Raw genomic sequence first — 16,440 nt, forward strand, 5'->3', positions numbered from 1 at the left:
TAAAATAAAAATATTAACTTTTAAAAATGCTTTTAATTTAATACTTCATATGTAAAAGAAAATAAAAGAAAGAGCTAATATAATAGGAAGGCTAATATTAAAAAGGTTAAAGTATATTTTTAATTCTCTAACTTTATATAAGGTTTTAATTTATCCCTTACTTTTATAAAGTATTTTTTAGTTCTCTAAATCTAATATCATTATTTTTAAATGATTATTTTTTGCATCAATTATTATTATTTTAAAAAAATTAAACTTAATATGTCAGCATTTAAAAATATTTTGTCAATATTTAAAAATTTATAAAAATTTGTTAGGATGCAAGTAATAGTGTTAGAGTTAAATGACTAAAAAGACACTTTATAAAATTAAAAGATTAAAATGAAACCTTATATAAAGTTAAAAGACTAAATGTATGCCTTAACTTAATGAAAAAAATATAATTAATAAAATTTATTTTTGTTAATGTCTTATATTTTAGTGCATTAATTTTTTTTAAAATGTCTTATAAATTAAAACAAACTTTATAATCTACACGTAGAATTATAAATTGTATCCACACTACGTACACAATTGTGGGTTTCTGCGTTATAATCATAAAAAAAAATAAAACAAAATATTAAATAATTGTTTGGGCTGTAGAAAGAATAGTGTTTTCAGTGTACAAAGAATAATAATTTCAATGGAATTTACAAGAGATAAGATTCTGTTCTACATGGAATATTCTCCATGCATTTGAAGGGGTTAAATCAAGAAAAGACCCACTAGAAGCAACATCAACAAAGGTTCCGGCCTGTGAATGCAATGCCTTACAAAAATATTCCAGCAATTTTACCATGGAAATATGATGACGGCATTTTTGCAAGTAAAAAATCAAAATTATCAATATTTATATAAATTTTCATTTAAACCTTGCTACACATTATATGTATGTATATATATATATATATCCTAAGAGATGCAACGTATCTTTCTAAAAATACCTTCCTCGAATCATTCCATGAAGTGTAGACAATAAAGGATGATAAGATTCTTAATCAATCTTTAGCAACCCCTAAAGTTAAATGAAAAACTGTCCAAATGTCATTTACCTGAACCATATTAAGTTTCATGCTGACGTAGATCATTTGAAGATACTGAATGTGTTGTTTGGATCTTCACCAAGTAACCCATAGAATTTAGGTAGAGTTAAGTAAGGACAGTTTATTTTCAAAGCCTTCATTGTTTGGAAAAACTACCCCAAACCTATAAAATTAGAGTTCGAAGTAGTTCTCTCTCTAATAGACTTATTATTTGGAACATCCCCATTATTATTCCCACCATTCTTATTACTCATTGGAATCTCAACAGCCATTCCTTTTTTTTTTTAAATTACAGTAAAATCCACAAACTCAAGTTTAAACTTAACAGCAGAAACAGAAGCAGAATTACTATTCTTCAGACTATATTTCAATTCTTTAAAAGCTCTAAAAGAATGGCAAAGTAGACATACACTCTTTAAGAGAATGGCAAAGCAGACAGAGAACAAAAAAGCTTACCCAAACACATAAGCAAACAAAAACACAAAAATTACACTAAGAAAAGCAACTTAGACAATACCTAATTCAATCAAACGTAGGACAAAGTGATCTCCCGTAATGGTGTTAAAAAATTTGAAAGGCCTTAATTGCGTTGGCTTGAAATTAACAAGACTAAACATTAATGTAGATAGCTTTAAATTCAGATCGTACTCTCGTGGACCCATTGTTCTTGATTAATTGAATTAAGTAATACATAGAAAAATTGAGGTTTGAATCGGTTCTAATGCTAAAAGGATTGAAAATAATTTTTATAGGAATTTTCTTTAATTTTTGAAAACAAGAATTCAAATTGGAAGGTGTGAATGTGAGTGCTCTAATGAAATGGATAGCATTAATTTACCTAGTTAATGTGGCACGTCAAGATTATTTCTGTCTTAAATTTTGATTGACCTTAAGACTTAGGTTATACCTAAGTGATAATTACGCCTTTAACCTTCCTAGTAGCTAATTAAGAAAATTTAAATTACTTAATCACCTAAAGATATGCTCAATTGGTTTATTGGAATTATGATTCAGCCTTCTTGGAATGTTCCTCCAACTATATCAGAACTTCTTGGAATCAAATATGGATTGGAGTTTTGCTGGTATCTTGGTTTGAATAATGTTGAAACCTTCAATGACTGCGCAGCTACGTTAAACTTGCTTTCTAGGGATCAAATTTCTAATCATCCGTTTCAAGATATCGTGGACGAAACCCAACTTCTTTTGTGCAGAAATTCGAATTCAAAGCTGAATTTTATGTCTAGAGAAGCTAATTGTATTGCCCATAATTTAGCTAGGTCTTGCCATACTTTTGGTAATGATATGTACATCTTTGATAAAAAACCCACCTTTTTCACAATGGAGGTAGTTGATGATAGTCTTGATTTCCTCCTTGTATCTTGACTTTGTACTCCTTTTGAATTGGTCATGTATATTCAGTATTTCATTTAAAAAAAAAAAAGTGATTCAGCCTAGCCTTGCCTTAACAGTGAATTAATTCAAGCTTGACTAAGATTTTAATTACTCAGCTAACAAAGCATCAATCCAGATTTTGAATTAGCAGTATACATAACTAAATAAACATTTAACAACACAAGGTTTGAAAATTAACCACATGAATCCAAATTGAATAACACAATAATAAAACCAGCCAACCGTAATCTCTGTTCCAGCTAAAAATACAACCAAAAAATGAAAATAAAAAACTCAAACATAATCTCAGAAGTACAGTCCACAACTTCGGGATTGCATTCAAATTTACAACGGAGTTAGTTTAAAGAAAGTTTTACAAATGAAGCTCAGGAGCACTTCCATTAGCTAGGCAGAACAGCAGAGCAGCCACGCATGGAGGAGACCATTGAAGACTCGAAATTTAGCCCCAATGCTTCGGCCATGGTCAGCGATGTGGAGTGACAGTCGAATAGCGAAAAGGGCCTTCAATAGAGATGAAATTGGGAAGGTTTTGTTGCGGAAGTGAAGAGCAACGTGATGGTAGGTTCAGATTTGGATATGGTCTGATGGATGGATTCGGATGTGAAAAGGGTTTTTTTTTTTTTTTTTTTGTGGGGGGGGGGGGGGGGGTTGGTCTATTTAACTGACCGAACCTTTATGGTTCTGTTTCTCTTCATTGGCATGCCAAGACTAAACTCAAAAAATAAGTACTTTCACGCCTCAAGTACAAAATTCAACATTTATTATGAATCTTCATTTCATACCTGACAGCTTGGAGATTAACAGAGGCCATTTCAACAGAAATTCCAAACAAAAATACTTGTTTTGCGCCACACGGCATTGATCCATATAAATCTTAGCATTCTTGTTCACCACAGTTGCTCATAAGACCCAAGTAATGGAAAGGAAGAACGAAATATAGAAATCGAGAAAGGGAAATTCCTGAACGCCACTGCAGGGACGTGTTGTTAATTAGTGCTTCAACAACAATAACAACCATTATCATACTATGCATGGTAGGCTTCATGAGTGGCATTACACCATTGTGTTCTATCAGTGCTTCATTTTGTTAAAAATCGTGTACCAGTTCACCTTGAAATGGGCATTGAGCGTATACGAGCATTGTCAAGCAGAATAAACAAGTAGTATTTCAATATTTCCCAGTCACGAAGCAACGGAACAGTAATTTAAAGAATGAGACTAAAAATGTAAGTTAAAGTATGTTTCTGCAATTACCTCGACACTCAAAACTTATGACTGATTGGAGTCGCAGGCGTGACTTTAATCTATTTAAATATGTAATGAGTTCAAACTGATTCACTTCGATAGATAGGTCTACTTGACAAAAATAAATGCACAATTTCGAAGTTCAGAACAATAACGTGGTGAGTAAGAGACAGGTTGCAAATTGAAGTTTCTAAAATCGACAACCACAACACGTAAACTGAAACAAAGATCATGAATAAATAACAGAGAAAAGAACAATATCAACACTTCCTTTGGTTCCCTTTAGCAGCTTCTATGGATTTCCTCTTCCTCTTGTCCTCTTGGCTTTCATAAAATCTCCTTCTTTTACACTCTTGAAGCACACCAGCCTATCTTCGGGCTCATTGTCGCCCACTATGACCCGAGCGTTTTAAGCTGATTTGAAGAAAAGATAGAATATTTGAATACACACGTGCAGGGCACAAGATGGGTGAGCGATCGCTTGCATGAAGAGACAATGGAGGCAGGATGGACGTGGGCACGATGACTTTGAAGGAAGGAAGGTGGAAAAGAAGCTCGAAAGGAAAGAGACAGCCTGACCTGATTATCTGAAGTTGAAGCCTCGAGGCATGAGGTTCATCTCATTGAGAGAGGTTGGTTGAAGCTATTAAAGTACGCTTTACATAAGCAAGGATGGGCCTTTAGGTCCCCCATTGCTGTGTATCGTCAGAATATGGGTCGATCTGCTTAGGTGAACTATGTTGGGCTTTGAGAGGAGCAGTAAACTTAAAAAAAAAAAAAAATTCTTGATCTTCCAAAATTATTTTTTTATTACGTCAAGAATTGAAAATACAATTTTTTTAAGTTGGACTTGGAAATCATTTGAAATCTGTACATGAGCATAGTTAGAATCCTACTATTTATAGACACATCATAGCAATGGCCATCAAAAAGGAGGGAAGATAATACCGAAATCCTGCACAATAGGATCAGTGATTCCCGTTTAAGTAGGGCATTTTAATCGTCCCCTTGGAAGCATTGATACACAGAGCAGGACTTGCTCTGAATGAACTTTTTGCTGACTCCAGAGCTCTTGAAGTTTGAAGAGCCATCTCCCCATGAAGTTGAATGCATTTCATAGCCATCTACGGTGAACCACAAAATTAAACCAAAAGAAAGTAGCTTTAGAAGTCAATTCAAAATCAAAAAGAATGGAGGGAAAGAGTTTTGGAGGACACAAGATTCTATAGACATTTTTTGACGCTTCTAATTTCCTTCTCTCACCATATAGCATTCTCTATCTGTGTCTGACTCAGCTACCTCAAGTGCCCATGTGCGAATCCAATCAAGGCCTGCAGATATATCAGTATTTCCTTCCAACAAGGCAGTTGCAATGTAAGTTGGGTGAAGAGCAATCACAATGCATGCAGCTGCAAAAAGAGCAGCTCTTCTCACATATGCTTCTTTATGATGGCATACCTCCCTGCATAAACGTAATTTTGCCTGAATTAGCATGGTAGCATAACACCGCGAACCAAACAATGTGCATCTTAGTTCTACTTGATCAACAAGTGAGGCACACTTTGTTGGTGAGATAGTAATTTTTAAACTACAAAATTCAGTATTATTAAATCCACCAGGCCCTCTCACAGCTTGGAGTCAAATAAAAAATTACTCAGTCAATACCTGGATCTTAACATATCCAGGAGAGAGGGAGCAAGTGCAGATGCTTCTGGGTGCATTGCTAAAGACTTCATGCAAACCCCGAGCATATGAATAAGTTTCCCGAGGACAATGAAATCCCTACCAAGCAAATCAACACCGTGTCTTTTCTTATCATACCCCTCCATAGCAGGAAGCATGAATGCAGCAGCATAAACAGGAAACTTGTTCTGGGAACACTCCATCAAGTTCTGCTGTGTCGAATGCAATCCCAAACTCCACCAGCGTGTCCTCCCTTTCTTGATTTGATTATGTTTAGAGGGAAGTTCCCTCTCATAGCTATTTGACCAATTCAACAAAGTTTCTGTTCTCGAGATCTCTTTCCAGGAACCAGCTCCAGGAGGCCCCGTGCTGCTAGGCAAGAACCATGGTTGAGTATCAGAAACAACTGAGATGAGGGATCCAGTCCTGTGTTTGGGTTTCATAATTTGCATTTCAGCAAGCTCCTGAGCTGCTTCTGTCATGACATCTAATATCATAATGCGCTGGCTGATATCTAAATTAGGAGAATACAATAGCCTGTTTAGTGTATCCAAGGATTCAAATGAGCAGGTGACTAACAAGGCAACTAACGCTTTTTGTCGCTTGTCTTCAGTTGATTCTTCCGCTCCTTCTACAGATATATCAGAGCAACGAACATAAACAAGAGTTTTGGTCAGATCCCCCGCCAAGTGCTTAAGTTCATCAGGGGATGCTCTTATGAGCTTTTCAGCTACATCGATAGCCCTTTCCACCTGCAACAAAATTGTACAACTTAATCAACATCTACGAGTCTTTCTACACCAAGTTTTAACACCCCCCCCCCCCAAAAAAAAAAAAAAGGATGCTAGGAAACTTGTGCTCATCAGGAAAGCAGAACTTCATAGAACAATAAATTGAATTGAGTTTAGGGGCTAACATGGAAGTCAGCTCGGTGTTATGCTTCATGTCCTTAAGGTCATAATCATGTGTTATGTATAATAGAAGCTCCTAACTAAGCCACAATAAAATGAAGTTGGCAGTTGCAGCAATTGTTAAACTATTTAATTAACACTGCATCATATTAAGCTTAACAGTCAATTAGCACCACCTCAACTGTCTGAAATCTTGAATTCCATCTTTATGTAAAGAAGGGGCAAATAACAAAAGAGGCAACTATAATAGTGGGAACTAATGACTAACCCCATCGGCATCATCTGTTTTTCGAAGAGCTGCAACTACATCAGCTAACTGCGAGATTCTTTTTTTCAAATCTGAGTCATCATCTGACAAGTCATATGGCTGTAAGGATAAATCACTTGAGGAATATGAGTTCTCACTTCCACTACCATCCACATCATTATCATCAATACCAGAGTCTGATTCAAGATTTAGTGAAGCTGGATCAATAATCTCATCTGGATCAAGCACATTAAATTCCGATAACTTCTTTCTATCTTTTTTACTCATGGTTATCCTGCTACTAGAGGGCAAACCAGAGCCCCCCTCTGGATCTGACACTGAAAGTATTTTTGTGCTTTCAACACCTTTTTCTTTGCAATTTGATGCAGTTAGAATGTCTTTCTTGGGAACATTCAATCCAAATTCCCAATCAATTGTCTCCTCACTGCAGCTATCATCAAGGTATAGAGGATTTTTTGGATCAATAACTTTAGACAACACTAAAGCAACAATGCTGGCCATTCTTCGAACTAAATGATTTGGACTCTCCAGTCTACCTGGAACATTTACACAAAATATTAGAAGATGAACGGAAACTGTTATTTCTCCAAATAGAGATGGCATCAATTTGGCCTTTCCAGCACAAAAATTCAGAAACCCGTCGCATCATAGTACAGCAATTCTTTATTGTTCCACTACATGTATTTTTCCCCTTTTCAGGATATATATAAACATGTAAAAGAAATCATAAAACCAGAGTTCAGATTATTTAATCAGAAGCTAAGCCATTTCCCTATCTAGAAATCCCTAGAGTACTAATAGACTGCTTCCATCTCTAACACATCTTTCCTTAAGCTAGGGCTGTATTTAAGCAGCGTTCTTGAGGATTAACATAGGCAGTAATCCACAAATCTCACATAAGCCTAGTTTCCATCACTATTATCAACACACCCAACTGTTACAAGTGAATGTAATTACAGCTAACTCCTTGAAGAATCAAATGCATGACATCCTTCGTCCCTTCTAATTCTTCTTTAGTCATTGTCTCAAGGGAAAGGCCAAGAGCTGCAGATATATCTGAGACAAATCAAGGGAAACATAAATATGATAAAAAATAAAAGTACATAAATGCATTTCAATGTACATGGCATCAGTCCCAGGGAATGCTCAGAAGGAAGTGAAAATGTCATATACATGAGGAAAGGATTTTATATCAATTTGAAACAATGTTTCTCCTCCGACACTTCAAAGACTGCTGCATACTCTGAAAGGATACAAGCTTGCTGCTCAATAGATGCTGTTTGCACAAATTCTTTCTCAGACCATACAGCCACCAGACGCTGGACTACATTTAAGAGTCCAGGGCGACTGTGCCCATATAAAACGGTGCATGGTGGGCATTCATGAACTGAAAATTGAAGAATCCACTTCAGACAACTTAAGGGAAATACTTTCCAGAGCAGGAATTTGTCCACAAACAAAGACCTAGACAGCAGCCACGGAAAAAGGAAAAAAACCAAGTGCATAACAATATATATTAGTTTTATCATTTCTTAAAAAAAGTGAAAAAAAGAAAGACTGGAGTTGCCAGCCAAGCCAACTCAATTCGCAAAAAAAAAAAAAAAAAAAAAAAAGAGCATAACCAAAGAGGTTGCTAAAAGATAGGAGGATCTCCATTAAGCTCAATGTTTCTTTAACGAGTTTCCATTATTATGCTTCCCCTACGTTGCCAGGTTTAGTGTCTGTCTAATGCCTCGTAATTGGCCAAGGTCTAAATATCTGCAAACTGACTTATTGCAGGATACAGATGCATGAACAATGAAATGTGAAATTATGCATCTAATCAATGGCAAAATTGTACTACTACTATAACAACAATAACAAGATTATCCCACCATGTAAGGCTGGCAAAAATTGTACTATTACCGCTCAGCATTAATTAGTAATTAATTTAATACGAGGCATAATATCCCTCACAAAAGAAGTCCTTAAAGAAGTATATAATCTTGCAGTATTCACATCTATTTAGATTAAGGCCTTAAGAGTAAGAATGCAATAGGATAATTCTTATCTTTCCTATTTACTTTTCTCTTGATCCAAGAATTATTTATCTTCTTAAAAAAAAAAATCATTCTTCCTTCAGTTTTCTTTCTCTTAACCTGGCATCAGATTCAGACTCTCAGACAGACAGGTAAGGCTACACATTCAAGAAATTCACCTAATAAAAAGGCCAAAAGAGAAATATTCTCCAACCTGAAAATAAGCCAAACAGGATAAATGGAAAAAAGTAACATATATCCACTAACCTAACCGAAGCTTGATGCTTAAAAGTGCGATGAAACAACAACCATAGAACCCAATAGGCTAGGATATCATCTGCATGACGAGAAACTAGCTGATGCAAAATTTGCTCAGAGATTCTTTCCACTGCAAAGGGATCTCTAATTGCCTCCATCATTCTCAACCAGAAGACAGAATCAGGGTTTGACTCGAGCAATTCCTCAGTAAGTGAATCATTACTTTTTAAGCAACTCTGTATATGACTTAGAACTTGGGATGTTACTTCACTTGATAACAGATCTACAAGAAAAGAGAATCAATCAAAAAACAACTTTACTGACTCTTAACAACTAGTCCATATGCAACTGTAATTCACAACATTAATGGCAATAGCACAACACAGAATGGCTCAAAAGTTCCAATGTGATGTTGCTCTAAACTTGTTATTTATCCACACAGAACGAGTTTTTCCAGGCAATCAAAACATTATAAGAAGCAAACACAATGTATTCTAGTTACCAGCGGAGCCACGGCGACAAATGCGAGAAAACAATTCCCCAACAAATATCATAGTACCACTATTGTCCTTTTCTCCAAACTCCACTTTATTTTGCAGAATCACATCTCTTTCTTTTGCCAGGAAGAGAAGTTGGATGATAATCTGCCTGAAGAACAAGCTGAATATTTTTGGTTAAGAAAAAACATGGAAGAAAGGACCAAGGAATTAAGAACATCAACAACAACAACAACAACAACAAAAGCCTTTATTCCACTAGGTGGGGTCAGTTACATGGATTGCAAGACACCATTGTACTCAAATAATGGAATTAAGAACATCAATCTCAAATAATGAAACAGCAAGATGTGTTAATCGATTTAAAAAGAATAGAGAAATCATGCATGTATAGAGCATACTACTATCCAATTCAAGGCTTAAAAATTAGGATACTGAGATGACAATGAAGTCAGAGAGTTCATTCTTGCTTTGTCAGGTATAGATGAAACAATCTGAGCCATCCTAGATACATCTGCTTTGAGTTGTTCATATGTAAAACCTGCTGATTCATAAGAACCACCAAACTCTATTGCTAATTGAAGCACTCCTTTATGTTCAATCAAGCACAATACAAGCAACCTGTCATGGATGCCAAAAAATCAAATTATTCTTCCTGATGTTCCATCATTTCAGATTGCAAATACCAGATGAAGCAAAAGTATGGTTTTGACACATCATTATGACTATTATAACATGTCAATGTTGCAATCATTAAATTCAAGGGTGCCAAGCTTAAAAGAGAAAGAAAGAATTGCAACTGCCAGTCCCTCTACCATGGGTATTCAAATATATGTACCAGATTGCTAATTGATAGTACCTAATATTACAAGGAAATGCCTGATATAGAAAAGAGAGAAAACAAAAAGTGGTTCACACATTCAGTAATGAACTTTCTAAATGGTCCAGGTAATTGTCATCATAGGTCAGTTTGAATGCATAAAGGTGCAAGATATGAATTAACACCACATAGCTGTTAGAATAAATGACTTCTAAGGCGGAGAAATGGCATTCTAATTCTAATTCCTAAAGACAGTAAAAATACTAACAATCACACCTTTCAGAATTTGAGAGGACAGCATTAATATCTAGAGTATGAGCATCACTTCCATTATGCTGGAGTGAAAGAGCCAAAATCTGCACAACCTCAGGGATATGTCCATGAACAAAGAAAACATCGTAAACATGTTTCTTCGCAGAGAAGGGAAAACAAGCCAGCCAGTTCAATACAACATCTGCAGGTAATTGCATCTTATATGAGAAAAAAGGACAAGCAAAATGCTGATATGATTTTGCCTGGGAAGAAGAAGAAGAGGAGGGCACACATAACATAGGAATAGATACTACAAAGAAAGATTCATCAACTAAATTCTTGGTCACAGCCCCAAAGACATGCCCTTCTGTGGATACCAGAATTTCCCAACAATTAAAACATGCACCATAGGAATGGTTACTGATGTGCAAATGCATGATAGAATAAATGATTTTAAAAACCATTACCAAGTAACAAGAAGCGAGCAAATGTTCGAAAAGCAATCCCTTGGTAAAATGCCTGCCACCAGTCAGCCCGCTCTTCTGCTGAATGAACTTTGACTGCTAAGACCTAAACATGCCACAACAAAAAAATATTTAACTGAAGAAAATGTAGATTAAAGGCATCAGAACAACATTACAAAATTTTGAAGAGGTTAATGACAAAAACCTGGTCCTGGTAACTCTCATCGATACTACCTGCCAAGGTCCAGATACCCAAATATTAGTTTTGCCCCAAATCAACGTATCAGCAATTCAATAACGAGCAAAAAAATGAAGAATATATTTTGATAAAACCTTCATATTCATTTTGGGAGCAATGAAACATAGCCAAAATGATTTGGCCTGACCCTTCATTTTCCAGTAACATTTAATTCCAGTTTCATTCTCTTCCATGAAAACACAACCATTATAGGACTAAAATCCAGAATATTGCAGCTAAATGCTGAACAAGAAAAGCAACCGCTAAACCCCGCAAGAGAACAAGAACTAGAAGCAGGGGGAAACTGAAATAGCGAAAAATCATGCATAGGACTAACCTGAAATAAGAGAAGTGTCGATAGGGAAGAGAAGGGTAGCTATGGAGTGAAGCGCACAAATGACTTGATCAACATGTTTAGCACTCTTAATAGTTGATATCACTTTGCTAGCTTTGTCAAGGATTGCAGCTTCAAGTTCTCTCTTCATTGAAACCTCCTTCCCCATCTATCTAAGCTTCCTTTTTTCTGATACAAAATATACAATACAATCTTCGCCTGAGTTTGAGCGTGTGTTTGGTTTAAGGGAGGGGAAGGGGAGCGGAGGGGAGAGTTTTTTAATGCTCCTTTGTTTGGTTTAGGATGGGAGGGGAGGTAAGAAGTGATTTACTGTCATACCCTTACATGAAATATTTTATTTTGACCATACAACAAAAGCCATCATAAATTGTTAAAAGACCATCTAAATAGGACCAAAGAACATTCTCATTATCAGTTGCTTCTTAATATTATTATCCTTCTCTTTAAACACCCTCTTTGTCCCCTTGCTGCAAGCTGTTATTCATCTCAACCAGCTCTGTCTAGTCCACATGTTCTTTTATAAATTTCATCCATGCATGAAGCACAGCTAATAGCACCAGCCAAATAGCCATCAAAGTTTACATGATTCAACCTTAGGTAATTGGCTCCCTTTACTGTCAACATTAGTTGTTACGAATTTCCTTGCTGATCAGTGTCACTCATAATAGCATTATCAAGAACCCGACCCATTAATATTGATTATGGTTCCTGCAGTGACATTACCATCTTTCACAATTACATCATAAGATTTTCACCCATTGAACCATACAGATGAACTTTTTTTTTTTAAGGAAAAAAAATCCACATTATTCTACCATGAAAGATAATCTTGCAGCTAAGTTCGCAGGTAATTGGGTTGCAATACACTCAGGGGAAAATCGAATAGCCAATTTATCAAATAGGATTTCTAATCCGAGTTAAAAAGCTATATGATGATTACAGAACTGAATTGGATGCGAAATCTGAGAAGACCCATTTACTTGTTAAGTCATAAACCTGAAAAAACCCATATATTGTTCTATGGAGGATAATGTTCTTTGAAGAGGGCTTCAGAGCAAAAAATAAAGAAAAGAAATCACGATAGTGAGAGGAGCAGAGGGAAATGACAGAAAACTCAACATAGACGACGGAAAACATGAGAGAATGACGATAACGAGAGAAGCAGAGGGAAACTCACCGGAAAACGGAGACACGACGGTGAGATGAGAAGGCTAGGACGGCGCACGGCAAGATCGACGAGGAAGAGCGCGAGCACGACGCACGGCGAGAGCGCAGGCGGGAACGAGAGGAGGATGCAGATTGCAGAGTGAATCGATCGACTTTTTTTTTTTTTTAATAGTTTTTTAGGTATGGGCAATTGTGGAATATAGCAAAATTAGTGAGGATAAATTAGTCAACTTGACTCCTCTCCAAGTAAAAACCTAATTTGGACATACCAAAGCATGGAGAGGGGGATTTTTTTTTTTTTTTAATGAAAAAGGATAAATATGCCTAACTCAAGGAGTATAAAGTGAGTACAAACTAAATAAATCTATCATCAATTACCTCCATTCAAGAATGGTGGTTTTTAATAAAAAATATACAACACATTATCGAAAGAGTGACAATAGTGAATTAAGGAGTGGGCAAGACAATTAACTTCTTTAAATATAAAATATAAATTAACAGTCTATATTCTGTAAAAAATAAGTTTGGTCTCATCCACAATCTATTGAAAAGGATGATTGGAAACTTGTTCCCAACATAACAAATTCAAGGCAACATCACAATCATTAAATAGTTCAACTTTAATGAATCCATGTTACCGACAAAATTCTAAGTCAAGTTTGATTGCAATAAGTTCAGCTGTAGTTGGAGGGACTTTCTCTAATTTACAACATAATCTTGATATCCAATTCCTTATAGCATCTGTGATGATACCTCTACAAGTTGCTTGTTCATTTGGTATGACCAAATCATCAACGTCAATTCTAACAAAACTTGAAATAAGTGGGTGCCATTTATATTGTTGTCTAAACTGATTCCTTTTTTTCCTTTTCCCTATTTTCCCCAATAGATGTTGATCAACATGTGTTTTCATAATACATCTCTTTGCATCCATAATAGGGATATTGTCTTTGAAATCAATAAGTCTTTTACATCTCAAGATCCAAAGTTCCCAACATGTATAAGTAAAGAGAAAAAACCAAGGTACTTTTTTGTATAAGGTTTCCAATGTTTGGTTTTGAATTATAAGTGATTCACTAAGTGGTATCAAGATTTAGGAATTTCTATCATTGGTGAGCTATTATAAATTTCTTTCAAATCACACATGCTATTTGGCAATCTCTCATCACATGTAGACCTGTTTCCATTTGGCAATCCATTGAGGGGCAAATGTTAACATGTCCTATCGAGCAATCCTTTTGCAAGTCAAGACGATGATAACATTGAGGAAACTCAAATGGGGTCATTTGAGGAAGCTTCAAAATATGAAATTTCTTTAAGTTGAATAGATATCTAAAAAAAATTGAATTGCTGGAAAAATTTAGCCATTTCAATAAAAAAATGATAATCTATTATCTATTAAAAAGAAAAATAAATAATTTTGTTATGTAAAGTGTTTAATTAGATCAATTTACTATAGATGATAGCATTTAAAAAAAAAATTGGTTGAATGAGTTGATCATGTGGGTTTTGCATCATTCACCCGTAGAATTTAGATTTTGCTCGTGCGGTATACATAACTTGAAATAATTCAGATTATATTTAAGTTTTTCAATAAAATATTGTCTAGAAAAGTGCCTTTTGAATTGTGAAATATAAATTATACATCAACAAATCATATTTATAGATAAAATAAAGATGGAAAAATAATTAACCAAAATGAAGTTAAGAGAAGAATCAAGACAAATTTCAAGCATAGTCTATCCATTTTCAAAAAATTCATATAGCATCTTCAATTACAATTTTAAGTAAAATTTAAATTCAAATCATTGCAAGAGTCAAATAGAAAAAGATGACCAATAAAGGCAACAAATTATAAGTTAAATTCAAAGGATTATAAGCTAAACTCAATATATAGTTAATTCGTTTATTGTGAATATAGTTACTCATTGAAAGAATTATTTCTTCCTTTTTATATTATGACCAACACTTCCTATAAATTTTCCTAGCTTCATCCTTTCAGTAGTTCAATGGGGAAGTTTCTCAAAAGCCATTGATGCTTTTTAATCTCTATTATATCTATTCTTTACAAAAAGAAAAGAAAAGAAAAAGAAAGAAAGAAAGAAACTCAAATGTTTGGAGATAAAATCTTGCATCGAATATAGTTATAACCTACAATAAAACATCTGCTTAGTTATATATGTTTGTCCACCCTATCAAATGTAATCTTAGTTAACACTTTACTTACTTTTAACTTCACCTCATTGAAGTTTTCTTGTATGTGGTTTACATAAGTAGTTTACTTTTATAACCATTTTCTCTCAACAAAAAATAATCAAAGGCAACAAGCCGATTACAAAGCATTCCATAGGGAGGCAAAGTAGATTTTAAGCAACAAAGAAACAAAGTAAAATTGAATGAAATACATTAACCAGACAAACAACCATCAAATATATTATCCTCCATACCTTAGTTGATCATTTGTTTAAATATAATGCTTTAATCAACTCCTTGTAAAACACAAATTGTGGTAGGGTCATTTCTTTTCCATTCCCAAAGATCAAAAACTCATCCCTGCATAAATCATTCATCAAATCTTAGCTACAATGCACTTATCTTGTGAGAACAATAATTAATTAAACATCCTCAAAATGGTCAATACTTACAACCAATTGATGAAAGAACTTGGAAAAGCCTAAATAAGCAAACTACTTGAGTCTAACTTCCCCCAATACATTCCATTGAACCAAAAATATAGTAGTCACAAATATTTGTGGATAAAGTATATTCTTTGATCTTGTACTTTCTACCCATCCTAAAAGTAAGCACCATAAAAAGTATACAATTATATAAAATTTGTAAGAAGCAAGGGAAGGACAAAACCAAAAAGGAAAAAAAACAGAGTATATATATACAAATCATGTGCAAGAGACCAAAAAACATTTTATAACATCTACTAATTTGGCCATTGAATTTTCAATGACTTATGCAATCATAAGATCCTTAAGATAACATCTTCATTATTAGTAACCTCCATATATAATTAAAAAATATGGGGATAAAAAGATATGAAGTGCTTTAAATGGCTTATGAGTGAATATTCATCAAACAAAAATATAATTTATAAATTATTAATATAAATTACACAGTGCATCTTTCAATTGTCTTCGTATTTTCACATTTTGAGTCCAAGTGAAATAAAGGAAAAGGCTATTAGATGTGTGTATATGCATACCTACTCCTTTTCCTCAGTTGTGTGTTGACTAAGTGATGTCTGCCTAAAAACTGTTTTCATCAACCAATGATAGCAAGCATTTACATAGTAATTTTAGTTCAATTGAGTCATAAATGTTAATTTAAAAAAACTAATATGCAAGTTGAAATAAGACTTAAATATTCTACACCTTAGAGTCATACACCATTGTTCATAAAGAATAAACTTCAATAAACCTTTTAATAATAAACTTTGATAAACTTAAAAAAAGTTCATCCAATAGACTAAACCTTTTAATAACTAAGTAAAACAGGCAATAAAACAGAAAAATGTAGTAGGGGAAAGAAAACAAATGATATTGGGCTTAAATTCTAGTTACTTATAGTATAAAATCATCATACAAATTAACTTGCAGTTCTAAATCTAGGTCCATCATGCGTTCACTTCACTACAAGTCAACAATGTAACTTTGTGAGAAAAAATATCAATGAAGATAAAATAGCTGAAAAATTATAAGCTGTGAAGGAACTAAAGTATTTGTGTGTTGATCAAAGATTTTTTTTCCCCAACAAAATT

General features: G+C 34.3%; 1 protein-coding gene across 9 annotated transcripts; it reads right to left on the minus strand.

The window, feature by feature from the left end:
- Positions 1–2,668: 2,668 nt before the first annotated feature.
- LOC129311141 (uncharacterized) lies at positions 2,669–12,820 on the minus strand. 9 transcript variants are annotated; one of them, XR_008593240.1, is made up of 16 exons: positions 12,682–12,820; positions 11,487–11,672; positions 11,117–11,145; positions 10,915–11,017; positions 10,472–10,649; positions 9,811–9,996; positions 9,381–9,538; positions 8,888–9,161; positions 7,858–8,066; positions 7,560–7,658; positions 6,603–7,138; positions 5,406–6,175; positions 5,004–5,202; positions 4,689–4,864; positions 4,320–4,383; positions 3,765–4,154 (listed from the first exon to the last, which is right to left on the minus strand). XR_008593240.1 is itself a non-coding variant. In XM_054953178.1 (15 exons), exons 2-14 carry the CDS (start codon positions 11,650–11,652, stop codon positions 4,709–4,711), a joined length of 3,063 nt encoding a protein of 1,020 aa, XP_054809153.1. In that variant the 5' UTR covers positions 11,653–11,672; positions 12,682–12,820; the 3' UTR covers positions 2,669–3,465; positions 4,689–4,708. The 9 variants fall into 9 exon arrangements, 7 of the variants coding, with proteins under 7 accessions (XP_054809153.1, XP_054809154.1, XP_054809152.1 ...); XM_054953178.1 differs by lacking the exons at positions 3,765–4,154; positions 4,320–4,383 and adding an exon at positions 2,669–3,465; XR_008593239.1 differs by having other exon boundaries at positions 4,320–4,864.
- Between the last annotated feature and the right edge of the window lie 3,620 nt (positions 12,821–16,440).

Source organism: Prosopis cineraria, unplaced genomic scaffold, assembly GCF_029017545.1.
Source record: "Prosopis cineraria cultivar Desert tree isolate PC_DT_omini unplaced genomic scaffold, ASM2901754v1 PC5, whole genome shotgun sequence".
In the NCBI taxonomy this organism is placed as follows: domain Eukaryota; kingdom Viridiplantae; phylum Streptophyta; class Magnoliopsida; order Fabales; family Fabaceae; genus Prosopis; species Prosopis cineraria.